Raw genomic sequence first — 19,590 nt, 5'->3', positions numbered from 1 at the left:
TATTTTGTTTGTCTTTAAAGTGCTACTTTACTGCTTTTTTGTTTTGATAGTATATAGACTAGCTTTGATTTCTCTCTGTTACTAACTAACTATTCCATTGTGTAACTGTAATTATTTACCTTTAACTTTTTGGAAGAAATTCAGCTTTCAGTTACAGTGCTATATATCCAGAGTAACTCTGTTTGCTTTTCAGGGGTTAATTCAGTTATAGCCGAATATAAGTGAGAGCCGAATTTTGTTATCCTATCAGGCCACAAAATATAGTACAATTTGTTGTACAAATAGCATTTTGCTAGTGTATACCATAGCTTTTCTAAATATTACATAAATACAATGTAATACACCACTGTCCCTATGCACAGTAAAGGCAGGTCAAATAAACAGTTCATTTACACTTTTGGCAAAGAGTAAGCAAATAGGCTTAAGCATAAGGTTTTAAGGAAATTACTCATCAAGAAATCAGTGATATCTTCTTGCAATTTTTAAATTCAACAATATGGCTAGTGGCTTCTTTTACAGAGGGAAACAGTTTACTCTTAAAGGGAAATATTCTACTTTCCTGCACAAAGGATGATTACACGATAAGATTAATCAGAAAACTGTAAACAAGAATATTAAAATATAAAATAATATACTAAATAAAACATTACAGAGAGCATTTTAACATAAATCATAGTAGTTTCACTGAATTAGAATTAATTGCAGTGAGTCCCAGCAGGAAAAACAGAACTGTGTTCAACTACATTATATGTTGTGTCTGTCATTACTGACTGTGAACAGATCAGTCTGTAATGGGAAGACTCTAATGAACAATTACCTGTTACCACATGTAATGTCTGCCGAGCTAGAGTGTACATGGGTTCCCTCTGTTGTCTGAGAGGGTGCAGCTATTCCTTTGCTCAGTGCTTAAAACCTTTGGCAACAAATCTCAGAGCCCAAATCTGCAGACTTGGGCTTGTGCTATGGAGTTTAAAAAGCTGTGTAGATATTTGAGCTAGGGCTCTGCCTATGCTCTGGGATCAAGAAGCTCCATTCTCTCTGCCATGTGTTACATGGTTAGGTAGCAGTTATGACATCTATGTGTGCATGCAGTCATGTATAATCATGAGGTTCAGTGGTATAAGTCTATCAGACAGGCATATAAGATGTAAAAATTGAACTGTATACAATACATATTTTAAAGAAAGATTTTTCTTGGAAAGATTATACAGAATATTGTCACCTGTACCTGATAAACAGGCTGGCTCACAGTAGATGGCACTTGTGGTGTCTCTTGATGAATGGCTGTAGAATTAATAGCGGTAGTTGCTGAATGCAAAGAGACATCAGCCAGTTTCTGGATTCTGTGAAATATTTAAACAAATAAATTTTTTTTCTGAAACTGAACAGTTGGCTTTATGGTTAGAAGATAGAATTGCATGGATATTCTCTCTCATTAACTGTGCTGCCATATAGTACACAGTATCGCAATTTTATAAGAACTTCAGTCTTGGATTAGCTTTGGACATCACCTAAATCAGTGTGATAAAGTCAATTTCATGTGGGAATATATGTGTGGAGCTAATATATTTGATGCACAGATTTGCCATATACTGGTTCTCAGCTCATTTAGTTTTATTTTATATTATAAAAATAGCATGAATTAACAGTTTTGTGTCTCTAAAACTGCTCCAATCTATAGTGGGGAATTGCACCAGCACAGAGTCAACTTTAGAAAGAAGGGGTGCATAGATCTCATTCTGCAACAGTACGCAGTGCTCTTTAGGCACATGTGAAGATCTGGCTCTCAGAGTCTAACAGAAACATTACTGTCCACTATGACACAGAATAAATAACCTAGTTCTTTAAAAGGAGTGTCAGCAATATCTTCACTTTGATAAAAATATTATGAATTTTGGTATCATGTTTTACAAATGTCAATATTGATTTTTCATTCCTGCTAAGTAATTTCCATTTATAATTTTACTAGCATCCTGAATATGATAGCTGGTTCTGTTTATTTTTAGTGGTAAGTAAAAATGATTAAAACAGTGTTCTTCATTTTCTTTGAGCGGAACGTGTGCCAGTTATGGAAGGTACCAGAGCCTTTCCAGGAAAGCCACTCTCAGTAGTCTTAAAAAAAACCCCACTTCTGCAAACTGAGCATACACTGTGGGGAACACTGGTTTTTCCTCTGCAAATGTGAGAGTTCTTACGTTGTTAGGAGATGATGTAATATTCATTTCCTTTATATATAGAATATTCAAGAACATGTGATAACAGCTGGAAGCTAGGTAGCAAGAAGAGGACATTTTGGTTATCCTGTATCGAGTCCAACATAATCCTGTTCTTTGAGGACACCTAGCTACTAGCTCAGAGCAGCATTCTCTTTTCCAAGAAATACAGGACTGCATTACAAAATCTTCAAAATCTAACTGAAGCAAACAAACTGGAGACAACAAACAAATGATGTTTTTCCATGCCTTGAAAATCAGGATAATAGAGGATGGGTCTGGAGGCATCAAATAGTTCACCCTGATAGGCCATCCATCTCTAATAATCTTGTAAAACAGAAGAATTCTTAAGAATGAGAATCTTAGAAAAGCCTTTGCTAGCGTACTCCAAAACTTTCATTATAAAATTTAAAGATTGGTTGAAGTTTCCAGATTTCATGTAGGGTTTTTGGTAGAGCAAGGCAACATTTTTTCAGGCAAATAGTTTTATTTGCTAAAAATGCAATTGATTGGTCAAATTCAGTTAATAGTTTCAGCCAAAACAAATGTTTTTTAAAGTTTCTATTTTATTTGAACTTTTTTAAAACAAAGTATTTTGGCTTTTTGTTTTTAAATGACTTATTCAAATAGTTTTATTTTAAAAAAGCAAACAAAAATAACAGAAAACATATATATTTCAGTGACCAAGCTGAAAAATTAATTATTTGCTCAGTTTTAGCTTTGTGTCAGTTCCAAAATTTGAGGAAGATTCATGAACCAAGCCAACCTTCTGCTCTATTCATCTGAAGATGTAGATTTTACCCACAAAAGTTCATGACCTAATAGATTTGTTTTCTCTAAAGTGCTACAGGACTTTTTGTTATTTCTAAAGCTACAGAGTAACACAGCTACCCCTCTGAGATTACAAGCCAACTTTAATCATCTGAGGCTGCAAGTTCATCTTGATGGTCTTCTGCTGAGCAATATGTTTTGCAAGAGCAGTACTGGCTTTGACTGATAATTTGGCAGTCAGACTGCCAAAAAGTGTAAGAACTCATTGCATTTAGGTTTGTGAAGAAAATCTCAATGTTTTCAGTATTTGGAGATGATGTGACCAGGGATGCTTTGATACTTTCAGTACATACTAGATGACACCCCTTATTACAAGTCTGGATAGGTAATAGGAGTCTGAAATCATGTTTAAGGATTCAATAAATAAACTAGGGAAGTACAATATAAATGGGGCTAATATAAGCTGGGGGCATAAATGGTTGTATAGGTTGACTTGCTCTAATCTGACACCCTCAGGACCTGACCTGTGCTGGATTAGAAAATGTGCCAAACCATGGAGGGTCAATATTGTCTAGGAGCATTACCAACACTTTCACCGCTTACTGAGCTCGGAGAAGACATTTGGGGAAAATTACAACTAAATAACAGCAAAGGACACTGAGCCAGGACTGGTGGCTGTAAATAAACTTTATGGGACCACGGGAAACTTGGCCTCACCCATGATAAGTGGCCATCTAGCTAACTAAAATCGTGTCAGATCACGGATGTTGCTGGACAAGAGAGTTCTGAATCAGAGAGGTTCAACTTTTATAACCATTCCCAGAGAGTAGTTATAATGGTTCACAGTCATTCTGGAAGGGCACAACCAGTGGGTATCTGCAGGGATCTGTTTTGGGACCGATTTTTTTAAATATCTTCATCAACAATTTAAATAATGTCATAAAAAGTACTCATACAGTTTCTAGATGATACCAAGTTGGGAGGAGTTACCAGTATTTTAGAATATACGATTATAATTCAAAATGATCTAGACAAACTGAAGAGGAAGTCTGAAATAAATGGGATGAAAATCAACAAACTACTCCACTGGGAAAGTAGAGTTAGTTTCACACATATAATCACACAGCTACTTTTGGTTACTTCTTACAGTAAAACATTTAGAATGTTTTAACCCAAACAACACTTACTGATCCATTTCTTCTGTGCTAATTTCACCTTCAGATTCAGAAGAAGAGGCACCTATGGAAAGACAAAAACATTTCCTGTGGAATCATACTTCTCAGTTTAGACAAGCTTTCCTTGTGTTTAGAATCTGTTTTTTGATTTGCGTTGCCTGCTAGCGTATATCTCCACCTAGCAGTGTCTACTATGCAATTCCAGTAGTCCTTTGTAACAGCAGATTGTGGCCCAGATGTGGAGAGCTAGCAAGCATTTGCTGAGTTCCTTCAAATCCCATTGACTTAAAAAAATAAAAGCTGTCATGTAGCACTTTAAAGACTAACAAAATAATTTATTAGGTGATGAGCTTTTGTGGGACAGACCCACTCCTTCAGATCATAGCCATACCAGAACAGACTCCATATATAAAGCACAGAGGTCCAAAAATTGTTATCAAGTTTGATAAATCAGAGAAATTGTTGTCAAGGCTGGCAAATCAGAAGAGCAGAGGGGCGGCAGGAGGTGGATTAACATGTAGTTTGAACCGGGACAGCAATTACCTGGCCCATTATAAGGACTCTTACATACTTCATTTTATCTAACTCTTAACTTCCCCATCCCACACCCACCTCCTGCCACCCCTCTGCTCTTCTGATTTGCCAACCTTGATAGCAATTTTTCTGATTTGTCAATCTTGATAACAATTTTTGGACCTCTGTGCTTTATATGTTGAGTCTGTTCTGATATGGCTATGATCTGAAGAAGTGGGTCTGTCCCACGAAAGCTAATAAATTATTTTGTTAGTCTTTAAAGTGCTACATGACTGCTTTTTTGTTTTGATAGAATAGAGACTAACACGGCTATCTCTCTGTCCCCATTGACTTAAATGAGTGCTGTAGGTGATGACGTCTTCTGATAACCTGTCACTATTTGCACATTCAAGACTGCTAATTTCCATGAAGCTGCCTGAACTACAGGTCGATGTAGACCCAGCCTGAGACGATATCACTAAGGCTATGGCTATACTATAGTTGCTATTTTGGGATACAAATGTATCCCGAAGTAGCAACTCCATGGCTAAACACCATGTTTGAAATAGCAGTGCTATTTTGAGCATGGCATTCTGGTTCCGCTGGTATGAGGGGTAGTGAAAACTTTGAAATAGCTGTGTATTTTGAACTTGGGTGCTCTGTGGATGGCACCGAATTTGAAATAAGTTAATTTCATAAGTTATTTTGAGTTATGGCTTGTGATGCCATTCGATTGAGAAGTACTTTTCTCCACAAACAGTCTCATTGAGTTTAATGGGAGTTGTTGTGGTAAAAGACACTCGTTAGCAAGAGTGCAGATCTTTCAATCTGGCCCTAAATACAGTAGCATGCACAATATACATAGAAAGTGGAACTATGTCAAGTTTTGCTAGGTTATAAATATTACATTGCCAAACCAAGTAGAAGGCACATATTTATGTACCATAAACACTCTTACAATTTAAATATTGATTTTTGAATTGAATACGTACGAGGAAAAACATTATTTTGCAAAGATATCAAAACATTTATGAAAATGGATATTTCCATTACAGAGCAGTTTTTAAAAATGTAATGATTTCCTTTTAGTTTTTTCCTAAGTCAGGAGAATGTTGTCTGGTTACTTAAATTTGTCTTATATGGTCATTTGTATGAAACCCTTAAACAATTTAAATTTAAAAAGGGTATCTGAAGATTGCATGGAATTAGTTGTTACTTAAGAACAACCCACGAAACTTAACTAATAATAAAATCTGTGCAGGCAGTTTGTTGGAATGTTAAATAAATAACTGAAAACTTGAACACTATCTTTTCATTATATAAAAATAAGAGAATATACTTGTACAAATGTCTGATTACAATTAAAATGACTGAAGAAAAAGAATGATGTTATTTTATTACTTTTTATGAGACTGAAATCACAAATGAAATGGGATGACAAGGTTTAAACTTTGCTTTTGACCCATAGGTCTGAGCTCAGTAAAAAGTTTAGATGAGCCACTTAAAAACAAACTAAACTTATATGAGTCTATTGTCAATTTGAGTTTGAATCAACTGAAGAGCAGTTAATTTTACAGATCCAAAGAGACTCGTCTTCACTCCTATCAACAGTTAAATGTCTCGTTAGACGACCCTCCCTCCATTTATACAAAGATGGTGATCTCAAGAGGAGACACCTTTAACTTATCAGAACCTAATAAAGTGTAACAGTCTGCTTGGCTTCCCTGTTCTCTTGCCTTACAATTACAAATATTAAACTGCATATTCATATTTTTGCACAATTTTATTTTCACATTTTTGTCAAAATGTGGCAGGCCGGACTGAAACCAAGCAAAAGTGTAACTGTCTGAAACAGAAGGTAACTTTGTCCCACATGAGTTACATAGTTCTGATGTGTCTTTGTTGTCAGTAACAGTGTAACAGCCAGTGTTTAGCCAGTTATTAGTTTTTGGCACTAACAACTACTGACCACTTAGGAGGGAAATAATGCCAAATTAGGTTAGGTCATATAACTCACAATAGATAAACACATGAACCAAAACAACAACAGCAACAACAAAACAAAAAAAAAACATCATCAGTAACAACAAAACAAAAAACTTCTGCTTGGAGGCTGGAAAGAGAGAGGTAAACCAAGATCCTATTAATTTCTTTTAAAGTTTGTGAGGCACCCCAACTATTATGATGAGTCCAGTGTAAAACATTAGGTGTGACAGACAGACCCCATTTTTAGCTAAATAGGTTGCTTATGGAACATACTAGGGCCACTTTTCTCCTTGAGAGATGGTGGTTAGTAGCTGCGGTGAGGATCTATGGGCAGTGTTTGAGTCTGCACTTTGTCTCATGGCTTATCCATCCAGTATTGGATTTGCACAGTTGATTACAATAACCACATTTCAGTCTATTTCCAAATTCTTGAGTCTGAGTGCTTTTCCTTCTAGACAAAGTTCTTTTGCATGGCTTGCACATGTACTATCAAAGGATGATGTGCCCTGTCATAACAATCATTGCTAGGTATTTCGATCTGATGATGTAGATTCCCAAGATTTTGCATCAATGTTGAATTTTTTCGTGGCGTTTTTGCATGTATCCTTGAATCTTAGCTTTGGTCTTCCTCTTGTTCTTAACCCACATGACAGTTCACCCAAGACGATTTCTTTGGGAAGACATTCATCACCCATTCTTCTCATATGACCAACCCATCATAGTCTTCTGCTGTTGAGGATCGCTATGAGGCTGGGTATGCCAGCTCTTGACAGGACATCTGCATTTGAAACTTTATCTTGCCAGCTGATGTTTATAATTCGAGCAGGTGGTCCAGCCTGAGAACCATACACATGCCTGGTAGATTAGTATCTTTGTTTGGACTATCAGCTTAGGATTGTTCCATGCTGTTTCCCCAAAAATGTTTGGGAAGAAGGGGTCTCCAGAAGAAGCACGTCCTTCCGGAAGCGCCCGTCAGGGCCGCGCTTCTACACAGTGTTTTGGATTCCAGAAGAACGGACTTCCGGACTCCAAATCACGTGACGTTATGCTAATGAGGCATGGGGAGTTTGCATCCGTGCCTCATTAGCATCTTTCGCTCCCTGTATTAGCATGCCACTTCTGAAGGAAGTGGCCTGTGTCGAAATGGCCAAAGATTGAATTCCCTTTTTTTCTTAAGGAGCTACAGAAAATAACTTTATTGAGGAATCACAGTCTAAGCACTTTGCAGTCCCAATCTTGCAATGAGGTCACCAAGAGGTTCTGCACCTACTTAAGTAATTTTTTGTTTTAAAAATTTGTAAGTAGATATTAAACTCATTAACTCAAAGATTAGTATAAATGTATTTAAAGAGCAGTGAGAATACCTATATAAAAGAACTGTCAGAGAGAAAATGATAAAATGTATTAATAGACTGGAATTGTTGAATTTCCACTGATCAGCTCTGAAGCCAACTTGTAAATTTAGTGCTAGTATATAAAATATATTGTTCTATTTTTAAAGATTTATTATCAGTTTCACTTTGCAAAGATTTATAATATTACCTTCTATGTATATCTCTGCAGAAGTTGAGTCTGTCCCATAGATGTTCGAAGCAAAGCAAGAATAACGTCCCGTATCCTCTTCAAAAGCTTCAACTATAATCAAAGAGTGCAAATCTCCTGACTGAATAATATGTATATCTGGTGAGTTTTCAAGTTCCTTTCCTTCACAGTACCACCTGCAAAGCAAGATTACAGTTTATAACAAAAATTTGACAACTAGAAGGCACTTTAATAACAGAACAGAGGGCCAAGAAAGCTAACGGCATACTGGGGTGCATTAGGAGGAGCATTTCGAGCAGATCTAGGGAAGTAGTTATTCCTCTTTAGTCGGCACTGGTGAGGCCACATCTGGAATATTGTGTCCAGTTTTGGGCCCCCCAGTATAAAAAGGATGTGGATTTGCTGGAACAGGTTCAGCGAAGGGCAACAAAAATGATTAAGGGTCTGGAGCACAAGACCTATGAGGATGGGCTGAGGGATTTGGGCTTGTTTAGTTTACAGAAGAGAAGACTTAGAGGTGATTTAATAGCAGCCTTCAACTTCCTGAAGGGGAGCTCTAAAAAGGAGGGGAGAAACTGTTCTCAGTGGTGTCAGATGGCAGAACAAGGAGTAATGGTCTGAAGTTGAAGAGGGAAAGGTGTAGGTTAGATATTAGGAAAAACTACTTCACCAGGCGGGTGGTGAAGTATTGGAATGCGTTGCCTAGAGAGGTGGTGGATTCTCCATTCCTTGAGGTTTTTAAGTCCCAGCTGGACAAGGTCCTGGCTGTGATGACTTAGTAGGGGTTGATCCTGCTTGAAGCAGGGGGCTGGACTAGATGACCTCCTGAGGTCCCTTCTAGCCCTGTGATTCTGTGATTATTGCCTGAAGCAGATAGATACCTTAGGCAAATTAAATTAACAGTCAAAAGAATAAACAGTTGCTTTTCTTTGGAACACACAACTACAGCAAATAAGAAAACTACAGTCTATACAGCAGTTATATCAATTAACATGTTAGTTTGTTTCGGACAACAATAAGATGTTTTTCCAGATGGGGATCTCGCTACTATCATGACACGGGAAGAGAAAAGAGAATTGAATTCAGCTTCAGTTTCTCGTTATATTGTATGAATTGCATAAGATTTACTTCAATAAAATTATATTATGCAAATGCACATCAACTTTTCGGACATATACAGAAAATCTAAACTCAAAATTACAGTCTTTCAAACATTTAAATACTATGGTTTTCTGATATATGTAATGTGTTGCCTGAGGATTGGACAGATTGACTGGACCATTGTACTATAGTAAAGGTTGTTATTCTTCCTTCTGTTTTTGTATGTGGATTCCATATTTCTGGTATAGATTTTTAACAACTTTTTAAAAAGATCAATGCAGTTATGAAAGTCTAAGAGGCAGCAGATTAGACGGGGTACTGTGTGTATGCCAGAGGAGATGTGTCTCATATGCCTTTTATTCATAGCTAGGTCCACTCATCTATTCACTTCAAACCCATCTATACTTGTCTGCTATGAATTCCTTGATATAGGAATTTTCCTTAAACTTCATTCCTGTAAATTGTGGTGTTCAGCTTAGAACAAAGGAAAGAAAAGGACTGGTATTTAGTCTAATGTGACTCTTTACATTGACATGTATTGCTGAACATTTATAACTACTAGATCATTACATGCATAAGGTTAATGTATATATCCCAAAGAAAAGAAGTTTTCTACCACATTATAAGACATCTCAACAGAGAAATTTTCTCTAGGACAGATGGTCATTCAGGCAGCTGGACTCTAAATTCTCCTCTTGGTCCTGTTTCTACATTTGCCTTTTGACCCTCAGCTAGATGGACGAATTACACTCGGCCAAAACCTGTAATCCCAGATCCTATTTCTCATGTGAAAACAGGGATTGTATGGCATTTTGTTAGACGCTCAGAGGTATTATAGTTTTTCAGCATTTCAATGAGCCAATGCAGTAGAAGATGCAGGAAACTGTGACAGAATCAGGCACGTTCTGCAGATGCAGGAATGAATAGCCAGGGTCACCCCAATTGTACAGGAACACCTGGAAAAGGTGAAGAAGGCGCAGTGAAACCGTTATAATCATCAGGAGAAAGTTTGACAGTTCCAGTCAGGGGATTGAGTGATGATATTAATACCCATGGCAGAAAGCAAGCTCTTGGCCCCCTGGCAAAGGCCCTCTGAGGTAGTTTAGCCCATAGAGGAAGTAAACTACAAAGTGCAGTAGCCAGGATGCCAGAAAGAAGAACAGATTTACCATGTGAATCTCTTAAAACCAGGGCAGTCCCAAGGGCATGTGTAGTCATCCAAGAGGCCCTGACCAAGGAAGCTACTTCACACCAGCAAGTCAGAATGCCCCCTGACCTGACACCCCACCAAAAGAATGAGATAGAAGAAATGATCAGCTGATACCAGGCTGTACTCTCAACAAGGCCAGGCAGAACGACTGAAGCGTATCACCACATAATCACAAACTATGGTGTTAAGGAAACCCTAAGGCCTTATTGGGTACCAGCTGCAAGCAGAGAGGAAATTAAGGATGAAGTAAAGAGGATGTTAGAGTGGGGATTCATCAGTGAGTCCCATAGTGAATTGTCTAGCTCAATTGTTTTGGTATCTAAGCTGATGACATGGCTAGGTTCTATAATGACTTTAGGAGGCTGAATGAGGCATCCAGATTTGATGCTTATTACATACCCTGCATCGATGAGTTGGTTGACCAGCTGTGCAATGCCCGCTTCCTAACTACTCTGGATTTAACAAAGGGGTACTGGCAAATTCCGTTATCTAAGGAGGCAAAAGGAAAAACTACATTTTCTACACCCGAGGCACTGAGAATAGGATAGATGCAGGAGGTCACTAATGAGGAATTATATTGGAAGATACCGCCAAAAGCAGGATTTCCGCAACCTCCATCGTGGATCTCCAGTACACAGATGACAACATGGTTGCTGCTCTTTCTCCTGCAACTCTTCAGACCATCTTAAGTACCTTCACTGAAGTATATGAGAATCTCAGCCTCACACTGAACATCAGAAAGACCAATGTGCTCCACCAACCCTTGGCAATGGGATAATATCATGTACCTTCTATTGAACTCACTGGAGAACTGCTGGAAAATGTGGAGTCATCTTGCCTCTAAAGTTGACATTGAAGTAGAAATCCAGCATTGTCCGAGCTGTGCAAGCTCTGCTTTTGCCTACCTGAGACAAAGGGTCTTCAAGAACTCGGACAGCTATCTCAAGACAAAGCTCTTTGTATATTGTGCAGTGGTTGTTTCAAGGCTATTGTACGTGTGAAACCTGGACAACATACGAGTGTCATTTGAAGGCACTTCAAGAATATCATCAGTACTGCCTCAGGAGAATCCTTACTATCTCTTTGGAGGGTAGGCACACGAACACTGCTGTCCTGGAAGAGTCGAGCATGACCAGCATTGAAACCATTATCATTCATCAACAACTGAACTGGTGATGTAGTTCAGATGTCTGATTGCATATTTGCAATGCTGTTTCTTTCAAGAAATAGTTGTATTTTCTGTTTTCTGCCATTTTTATAATTAACTCAAATAAATAATTAAGACTCGTTGAATAAATTATTCAGTGAATTCTGATTTTTTAATAATATGTTTGATTGTCAGATATTTTAATTCCCTGAAAATAACCACTGAATGCACAGTGCCAGTCAATAAAGCTATCATAAGTCTAGGAACCACTAAGAAAGTGTCAATAATAAAACAGAAAATATTATAATGCCATTATATGAATTCTTGGTACACCCACAGATGAATGCTGTGGCAAAATTTGTCATTTGTGGTTTTTTAAGCACCAATATATGATAATATTTTTGTCAATTGAGTGCAAGTGTAGACATAGCCTTAGAACAGGGGTGAACAAAGTAGGGGATGGGCCCCCTTGGGAGGGTGAAGTTTTAAAAGAGGGGACACAGCATGATCAGCTGATGGATATCAGGCTCATCCATCTCATTAAAAGTGTTGAAATATGTTACTGTTTTTATGTATGTGTATTCACATTTATATGCCAACTAATAAGGTTTTTACATTCTACATAATTTTTTTCATGTGCTGAAGGTTTTTTTTTCACATGAACATAACTAAATTTCCATCAGTTTGTATTACATTAGACAGGTTGGGGGCACCCTGCTAATCACAGGGATGAAAAGTGGGGCCTGATCTGAAAAGTTTGCTCACCCTTGCCTTAGAAAAGAGATGTCTGGGCTGTTGGGGTAGGGGTATATGAAAAGGGTCTGTAAAATTATTTTGAAAAAGTGAGTAAGTGTAATTTATCCCTTTACATCATAGAAAAGCCAGGGGCACCCAATGCAATTAATAGGCAGCAGGTTTAGAACAACGATAAGTACTTTTTCACATTCCACACAGTCAACCTGTGGAACCCATAGCAGGGGATGTTATGAAGGCCAAAAGTACAATTGGATTGAAAAAAGAATAAGGTTATGGATAATAGATCCAGCAATGGCTATTATCTAAGATGATCAGGGATGCAAGCCCATGCTCCAAGTGTCTTTAAACATCCAAAAGCTTAGACTGGATGATGAGGGATCAATCACTCCAATTGTGCTCCTCTGTTCATTGCTTCTGAAGCATGTGGCACTGGCTGCTGTCAAAGACAGGAAATTAGGCTTATAGGATGTTCTATAAGGACAAGATTTAGCTCAGGCTATATTTGGCATTCCTCCCTCATCTGACAAAGTGGGTCTATGCCCACAAAAGAATATGCTCCAAAAAATCTGTTAGTCTATAAGGTGCCACAGGACTTCTCATTGTTTTTGTGGATACAGACTAACACAGCTACCCCTCGGATAGTCCCTCAGGTGGCCTCTTGGTTCCATGTTACCCAGGACATCTTCCTCCCAGTATCCAAAGCCTTGTACAAGTAGCTGGGAACAAAGACTTAATTCATTGGAAGTTTGACAGGCTTTGGCTGTCTGTATTGAATGAGTGAAGCCATTTTGGAAGTTCATTCTGTCCATTACTGTGACGAACAGCTGAATGGAAGGGCTCCCGTTCTCCTCCCAAAGGCTTTTGTCATGGATCACATTGTGCATCTGCACTTGCTATGATCTGGCCAAGCTATCTGCCTCCCTCTCCCACCCCACCACTTACAGCATACTCCCCCCAGCCAAGCACCCACCCCAACCAGGTGCTGCCCCTCCCTAAGCCAGGCAATGCACCAGCCAGGTGCTGCCGCCTCCCCATCCTGAGCCAGACACCACCTGCCACAAGATTACTCACTGGAGCCACGCAAGCCGCCCCAGGTTGAAGCCGCCACTGTACAAGCTGCCCTGGGCTGAAGCTGTGCTGCAGCTGGAGCCACTGCCATGTGAGCTGCCCAGGGCTGTAGCTGCACTGCACTAGTCACCCTGTGGCTGGAACCTGCCACGGCTGGAGGAGCCACGTCTGCTGCTGCAGCCATGTGCTTGTCCTACCATGTGGTGGGGCACTTGCATGGCTGGCTGGAGGGGCACCCCACCTGTGAAGCTCTCCTGAGCTCCATTTCATCACACTCTACTATCTCCGGGGAGCATATGGGACACCGCAGAGCTAGAGAGTCGACAGCTCAACCAGACAAAGTGGTGGCATGGGTGTCTACATCTAGGCCTCACACCTATTGATCATAGGGTTAGCACCAAGAAGCACCAAAACCTACTCCACTGCATTGTCCATAATATGGAACTATAGGCAGAGGAGGTAGCTGAACTGAAAGATCCGATGGTTGATGTCCTCTTGCCAGAGGGTCCTTCTAGAATTGCCCTCCAATTAATGAAAAGCATTTAAACTACTGACAAGATCCTGTGGCAGACTTCAGACTGCATTTTGCCTATTGCAAAGGACTTAGAGAGGAAGTAATTTGTTCCCTTTGAGGGTTATGAGTTCCTATTCTCTCACTCACCTTCCTATTCACTGGTTATTTTGACAGTGAATAAGGAGCCCCAGGGTTAATGAGCACCTGTCCCAAGTCTAAAGAGGCCAAGCAAATGGCCTTTTTGGTAGAAAGGAGTGTGCAGTAGTAAGCCTTCAGCCCATCAACTGGCTATCCTCAGCAGGTACAGTTTCTACTTGTGGGATGATATGCCCAAATATAAGAAGCTGCTCCTGAAGGAACTGAGAAATAAGGTCTTAGCTCTGGTCAAGGAGAGGAAAACAGTGGCCTGGACTTCCCTTCAAGCCTCCCTGGATGCAGCTCATTCAGCGACACAAACCATCTCCTCAGGGGTGGTTATGAGGAGAACCTCCTGGCTCCAGGCTTCTGGTCTTCCCCTGGAGTTCCACCCTGCAGGAGCTTCTCTTTGAAGACGTGTGGCTGTTTTCTTATCAATCAGATTTGGGTGTCAATAGCTTAAAAGATTCTAGGGTAACAACAAAACCTCTCGAGATGCACATGCCCACTACCCAGATAAAACCCTTTAAGTTTGAACTCCAGCAGAAACAGATGCAATATCAAACCATAACCTAGGCAGGACCCCTGCCACTGTAGGGGCAGGAACAGTAGGCATAGACCACCAAATCACTCACTAGCCCAGGGCCAGGGCCCAACTAAGTCTCAGTGGGGACCCAAGCAAGTGGTTTGGTGTGCCAACACCTACCCTCCTTCACCTCTGTCAGAGTAGCTGGCAAGAAGCAGGGTTGATTTGGTCATATGTTAGTCATATAATGAGGTGACACTCTAGGGAGAGTCCTCAGATTACTTGATGGGAGCTCCTAAGGAGAAAAGTTTCTGACAGCAATGCAGGTGAGGTGCACACACATGATTGGAATCAACTTGAACAACACATCTTGAAGAACAGCAATTACAAGAAGGCGAGTGACGATCTTTTACAAAGGGCGTATTGACATTGCAATATGCAGCAGGACTGAAGTATCAATACTATCTGCCATTGACATTTTATTCCTGCCACAAATTGTAGGGATAGCTTCACTACGCAAGTTCGATTCATTTTAAGCCCAGACTGCATCAAACACTATGACCAAATTCCTCCCTGGCATAACTGACTTGAATGGAGCTATACCAAAGATAAGTTTGTCTCCATGGCTTAGAGAGAGAAAAAACAATAAATGCTTTTATTAAATTGTCAAAAACATTTTTCAACTTAATGGGGATTGTGTGACTTACAAATTTAACTGCAAGATGATCAATCACAGGTCTATGTTCTTAAACAAAGGAGTGCTACAATGAACCCTTTTTTAGCTATCCATGTGCATGCTGAAGAATTCTTTCATATAAATTTCATGACGTGTAGCCTGTTTATAGCACTTCAAATCCTCCTGATGCTTTCAGGACAGTTATGTGTGCCAAATCATGCAATATGATTCACAAGTAAAGTTAATCAGGCAGAGGTGAGCCAAAGAGTTTGGAAAAAATTTAGACGTCTCTCAGCCTGCGCAGATAAGGCCATCTCCCACCAATAGGAAGTATACTGAGAGAAAGCCGTGCTAGTCTATATACTATCAAAACAAAAAAGCAGTCCAGTACCTTGACAATAGGAAGTATGTATGTCACACTGACTACTTCAACAATTAAAAAAATAGAGATGTAGAAGGAAGCATGGAGAGGAATATAACAACTTTTAGGTTCATGAACAAAACGTTGATGGTCCTCAGCCCAAATATCTATCTCATATCTGCACTGTGGCTGAAGTAAATGTTACTCAATGTTTTAGAAGATATGGGGGAAGTTAAATCACAATTCAAATTCACTTTGTAAACTATACATTCTTTGGAGCATGACAGTTGTTTTCTCAATGCTCATTTTCTTTTACAACGGGGCTGCAGGTTACATGGACTCTAGGTGCTACCTCAATATAAATATTAAATAATAATCTGTCTTTCTCCATAGCTGTGAACTCAATTTTGGGATCAATTTAGCCACAGATGCTGTGATGTCATCCTTTATTTTTCTCTCTGTTATGGCACTGCATGAAAATGGTAGAAAAGGTAAAGTGTGAGTACACTGAAATATTGTAGATAAGGTTAACCAACTTCATCTAGTGATGTGCTTTCCTTTTTAAATCTTCCTGTGGCATTTGGCATTGCCTCATTTGCCACTTGTGGGCTTCTTTACGCTAATTTTACGCACAACCATCTTTACATTAATATTTAGTTTCAGCAAAGGTTTGGATGGATCTAGTTAAGCATCCAAATCAAAACAACTAAATCTTTAGAGGTTCCCTTACCAAGACTTTAAATAAATTTCTTGTGCCATGTGCTTTTCTGTCCTTTAGTGAGTGGTTACACACAAAATACTTGCCCAAGTGGTAGATTACCATTTATAGCTATTTTCTGGCCAATTTCCACCCAGCAACATTTACTCTGCTATTTACATCACCACTGTAAATTGGTTCCGTAGTGTTTTATTTTTAGCTTGATTTATGAATATCAGAAATATCTAAATGCCAGTCTCCATCTTCTGTTCTTTCTGTATTTCACCTATTGTCTAAATTTAATCTTTGTATCATTGTCTGACTCCCACCCATTCAAAGTGGTACTTTGTCCCCCTACAATGGCGGTGACTGGGCCACAGATATAGGTTAGTAAGTCTGTTGCAGACATTTTTGAGAAAGCAGGGTGTTTTAGGTCAGGCAGAAAAGGCTCTAAGTTTTAGTTCCTGAGGTCCTGGGTTCAATTACTTACTGCTGATGACCCACCAAAGTGTGCTAGACTGCACTTGCAAAATGGCTTTCCTATCCCTGGATGGCTGTTGCCCAAGTTTCACAGAGAACTTCTACAGATGAAAATGAGTCAGATTGGTGTGGCCAGTTCTACAGTTTGACATAGATCACTTTGGTTTTGAAAGCTTGTCTCTTTCACTAACAGAAGTTGGTGCAATAAAAGATATTGTTTCACTCATCTTATCTCTCAGTTTTAAAGTTGTTTATCTATTTATTCTGCAAAACTTATAAATGACAAATATATTTAAAGAAAATAATAATTTCATAAATAATTTATTAGGCAAATAAATAGCTAAATTAATAGTGAATAATATTCATAGTGAATAGTTCAATCAGTTCTGGTGGTCATAGAGTAGACAGCTTCCCCTGTGCCTCAGATAACTATTTCTGATGAAAACCATTAGGAAACTTCCAGGGCCCACACTAAGATCCTTTGGGCAGTCCCAGGTATAAGTGCTTCAGTTTGAGACTCTGGCTTCTAATATGATAATCAGGACATTTATTTCAAATCTCTGACTTCTTCCATTTTGCCACTGAGTCAAAAGAACAAAACTGTCTGTGATTTCTTGCTACTGTTGAACATTTTCTAGCAGTTAGTTTGATTAATCAGTCTGTCTCTGATGAAAATTCCTTGAACCCATCTCTTTGCAGTACAAAAACCTATTGATGTAAAAGCGCTGAAATCATGGTAACATTTTGTATTTAAGTTCTTTGTTTAGAAAAATGTTTGTTTGCCAGCATTAATGACAGTGTAGCATGTGGAAAGTAAATTAATAATAACAAAACCCATATTACCATCCCAAAATCTGCTAAAAATTAATTGAGATTTACTTTTGATAGTGGCTACAAGAAGTAAAGGCACACCCTAATGCCCAGATGCATGTTTTTGAAAAAAATATCATTATCCTTTGCTTTGAAGCTCAGAAAAACCAAACAAACATTAATCAACTTTGTAGCTGCTATCAACCAATGATACTGTGTTCCTGCATTTATTCTGCCACTTTGGCTACGTCTACACATGCACGCTACATCGAAATAGTCTATTTCGATGAATAACGTCTACACGTCCTCCAGGGCTGGCAACTTCGACGTTCAACTTCGACGTTGGGCAGCACCACATCGAAATAGGCGCTGCGAGGGAACGTCTACACGCCAAAGTAGCACACATCTAAATAAGGGTGCCAGGAACAGCTGCAGACAGGGTCACAGGGCGGACTCAACAGCAAGCCGCTCCCTTAAAGGGCCCCTCCCAGACACAGTTGCACTAAACAACACAAGATCCACAGAGCCGACAACTGGTTGCAGACCCTGTGCATGCAGCATGGATTCCCAGCTGCGGCAGCAGCAGCCAGAAGCCCTGGGCTAAGGGCTGCTGCACACGATGACCGTAGAGCCCAGCAGGGGCTGGAGAGAGAGCGTCTCTCAACCCCTCAGCTGATGGCCGCCATGGCGCACCCCGCTATTTCAATGGTGCGGGACGCAGATCGTCTACACGTGCCCTACTTCGATGTTCAACTTCGAAGTAGGGCGCTATTCCCATCCCCTCATGGGGTTAGCGACTTCGACATCTCACCACCTAACGTCGATTTCAACTTCAAAATAGCGCCCAACACGTGTAGCCGTGATGGGCGCTATTTTGAAGTTGGCGCCGCTACTGCGAAGTAGCGTGCACGTGTAGACATGGCCTTTGTGTGCAGAAGGCTAGTACACTCTGTCAACATGGCTGATACCAGCAATGTGAACAGAATGTCAAATGGTAAAGTTAGTTTCTATTTGTTCTTAATACCATCTTAACAGAAGCTTATGAATCAGTAAAGAACCTGTTTAAATATTTGGTATTGACAATTATCAACTCTGAGTCAGCTAAATTATTCAGATTTACACCAGTGTAAATGTAGTCAGAATAAATCTCATAGGTCAAACCAACATACTGGAAACAAACACCCCTACATTTGGAGTTTCAAAGTCCAAATCAAAATTTTCTTCATTTCAAATGCATTCAAATTTGGCATTTGGATTCAGTCATTACACGTTCAAGGACATAGTTTGTATCCAAACCTCAGAAGAGAGGTTATAGTTTGAACCCTCTCTAATACATACTTTCTGTAATAGTCTTTGTCAGAGTGTATTGAAGATATGGGTCATACCGTAGCAACAAATTACCTTTCTGCCACTCTAATACTTCACCACAAACTATGCTGCCACCAACATGACAATCCATGTCATCAGGCTTCTTTCCAGTGGTCAGGAGGAGAAACTATGCAAGTTACTGATGATCCACTCCTGTATTAATTTGTGCCAGAGTGCCCCATAGACGTAGGAGCATGCACGTGGAGAAGGGGGTGAATTATTATTTGGAGAGGAGCCACTGCCTTTCACCAGCCACAGAGCATTAAAACAAGTGATCATGCAGAGAGAGGTTTGTGCAAGGTTAGGAGAAGTGGCAAGTATTCTATGAACTCTGCATCAAGCTATGCTTCATGAGCTACTGATAAATTCCTGCTTTCCAGAGGCTGTTGACTTCTTTGCATCTCTATTTCTTGGTTATTAGAACATAGCTCTCTCCTCCTTGCATAACTTCACAACAATTATTCTAATCAATCACACAACTCAAGAGATGCTACCTTCATAGTAGATTCTTCTCCAATATTTTTTCTAATCCGAGGTCTTA

General features: G+C 39.5%; 1 protein-coding gene across 6 annotated transcripts in view; it reads right to left on the bottom strand.

The window, feature by feature from the left end:
- Positions 1-19,590, bottom strand: part of MYPN (myopalladin) — a 179,174-nt gene that overhangs the window by 106,713 nt on the left and 52,871 nt on the right. For all 6 annotated transcript variants that reach the window (XM_075000208.1, XM_075000212.1, XM_075000213.1 and 3 more), the window contains 3 exons: positions 8,201-8,376; positions 4,172-4,223; positions 1,229-1,343 (listed from right to left, as the gene is read on the bottom strand). In XM_075000208.1, coding sequence (XP_074856309.1) covers positions 1,229-1,343; positions 4,172-4,223; positions 8,201-8,376 — 343 coding nt within the window. The remainder of the gene's footprint in view (positions 1-1,228; positions 1,344-4,171; positions 4,224-8,200; positions 8,377-19,590) is intronic.

Source organism: Carettochelys insculpta, chromosome 7, assembly GCF_033958435.1.
Source record: "Carettochelys insculpta isolate YL-2023 chromosome 7, ASM3395843v1, whole genome shotgun sequence".
Lineage (NCBI taxonomy): Eukaryota > Metazoa > Chordata > Testudines > Carettochelyidae > Carettochelys > Carettochelys insculpta.
Note: the sequence above shows the minus strand (reverse complement) of the source record. Positions and strands in the feature narration are given on the sequence as shown.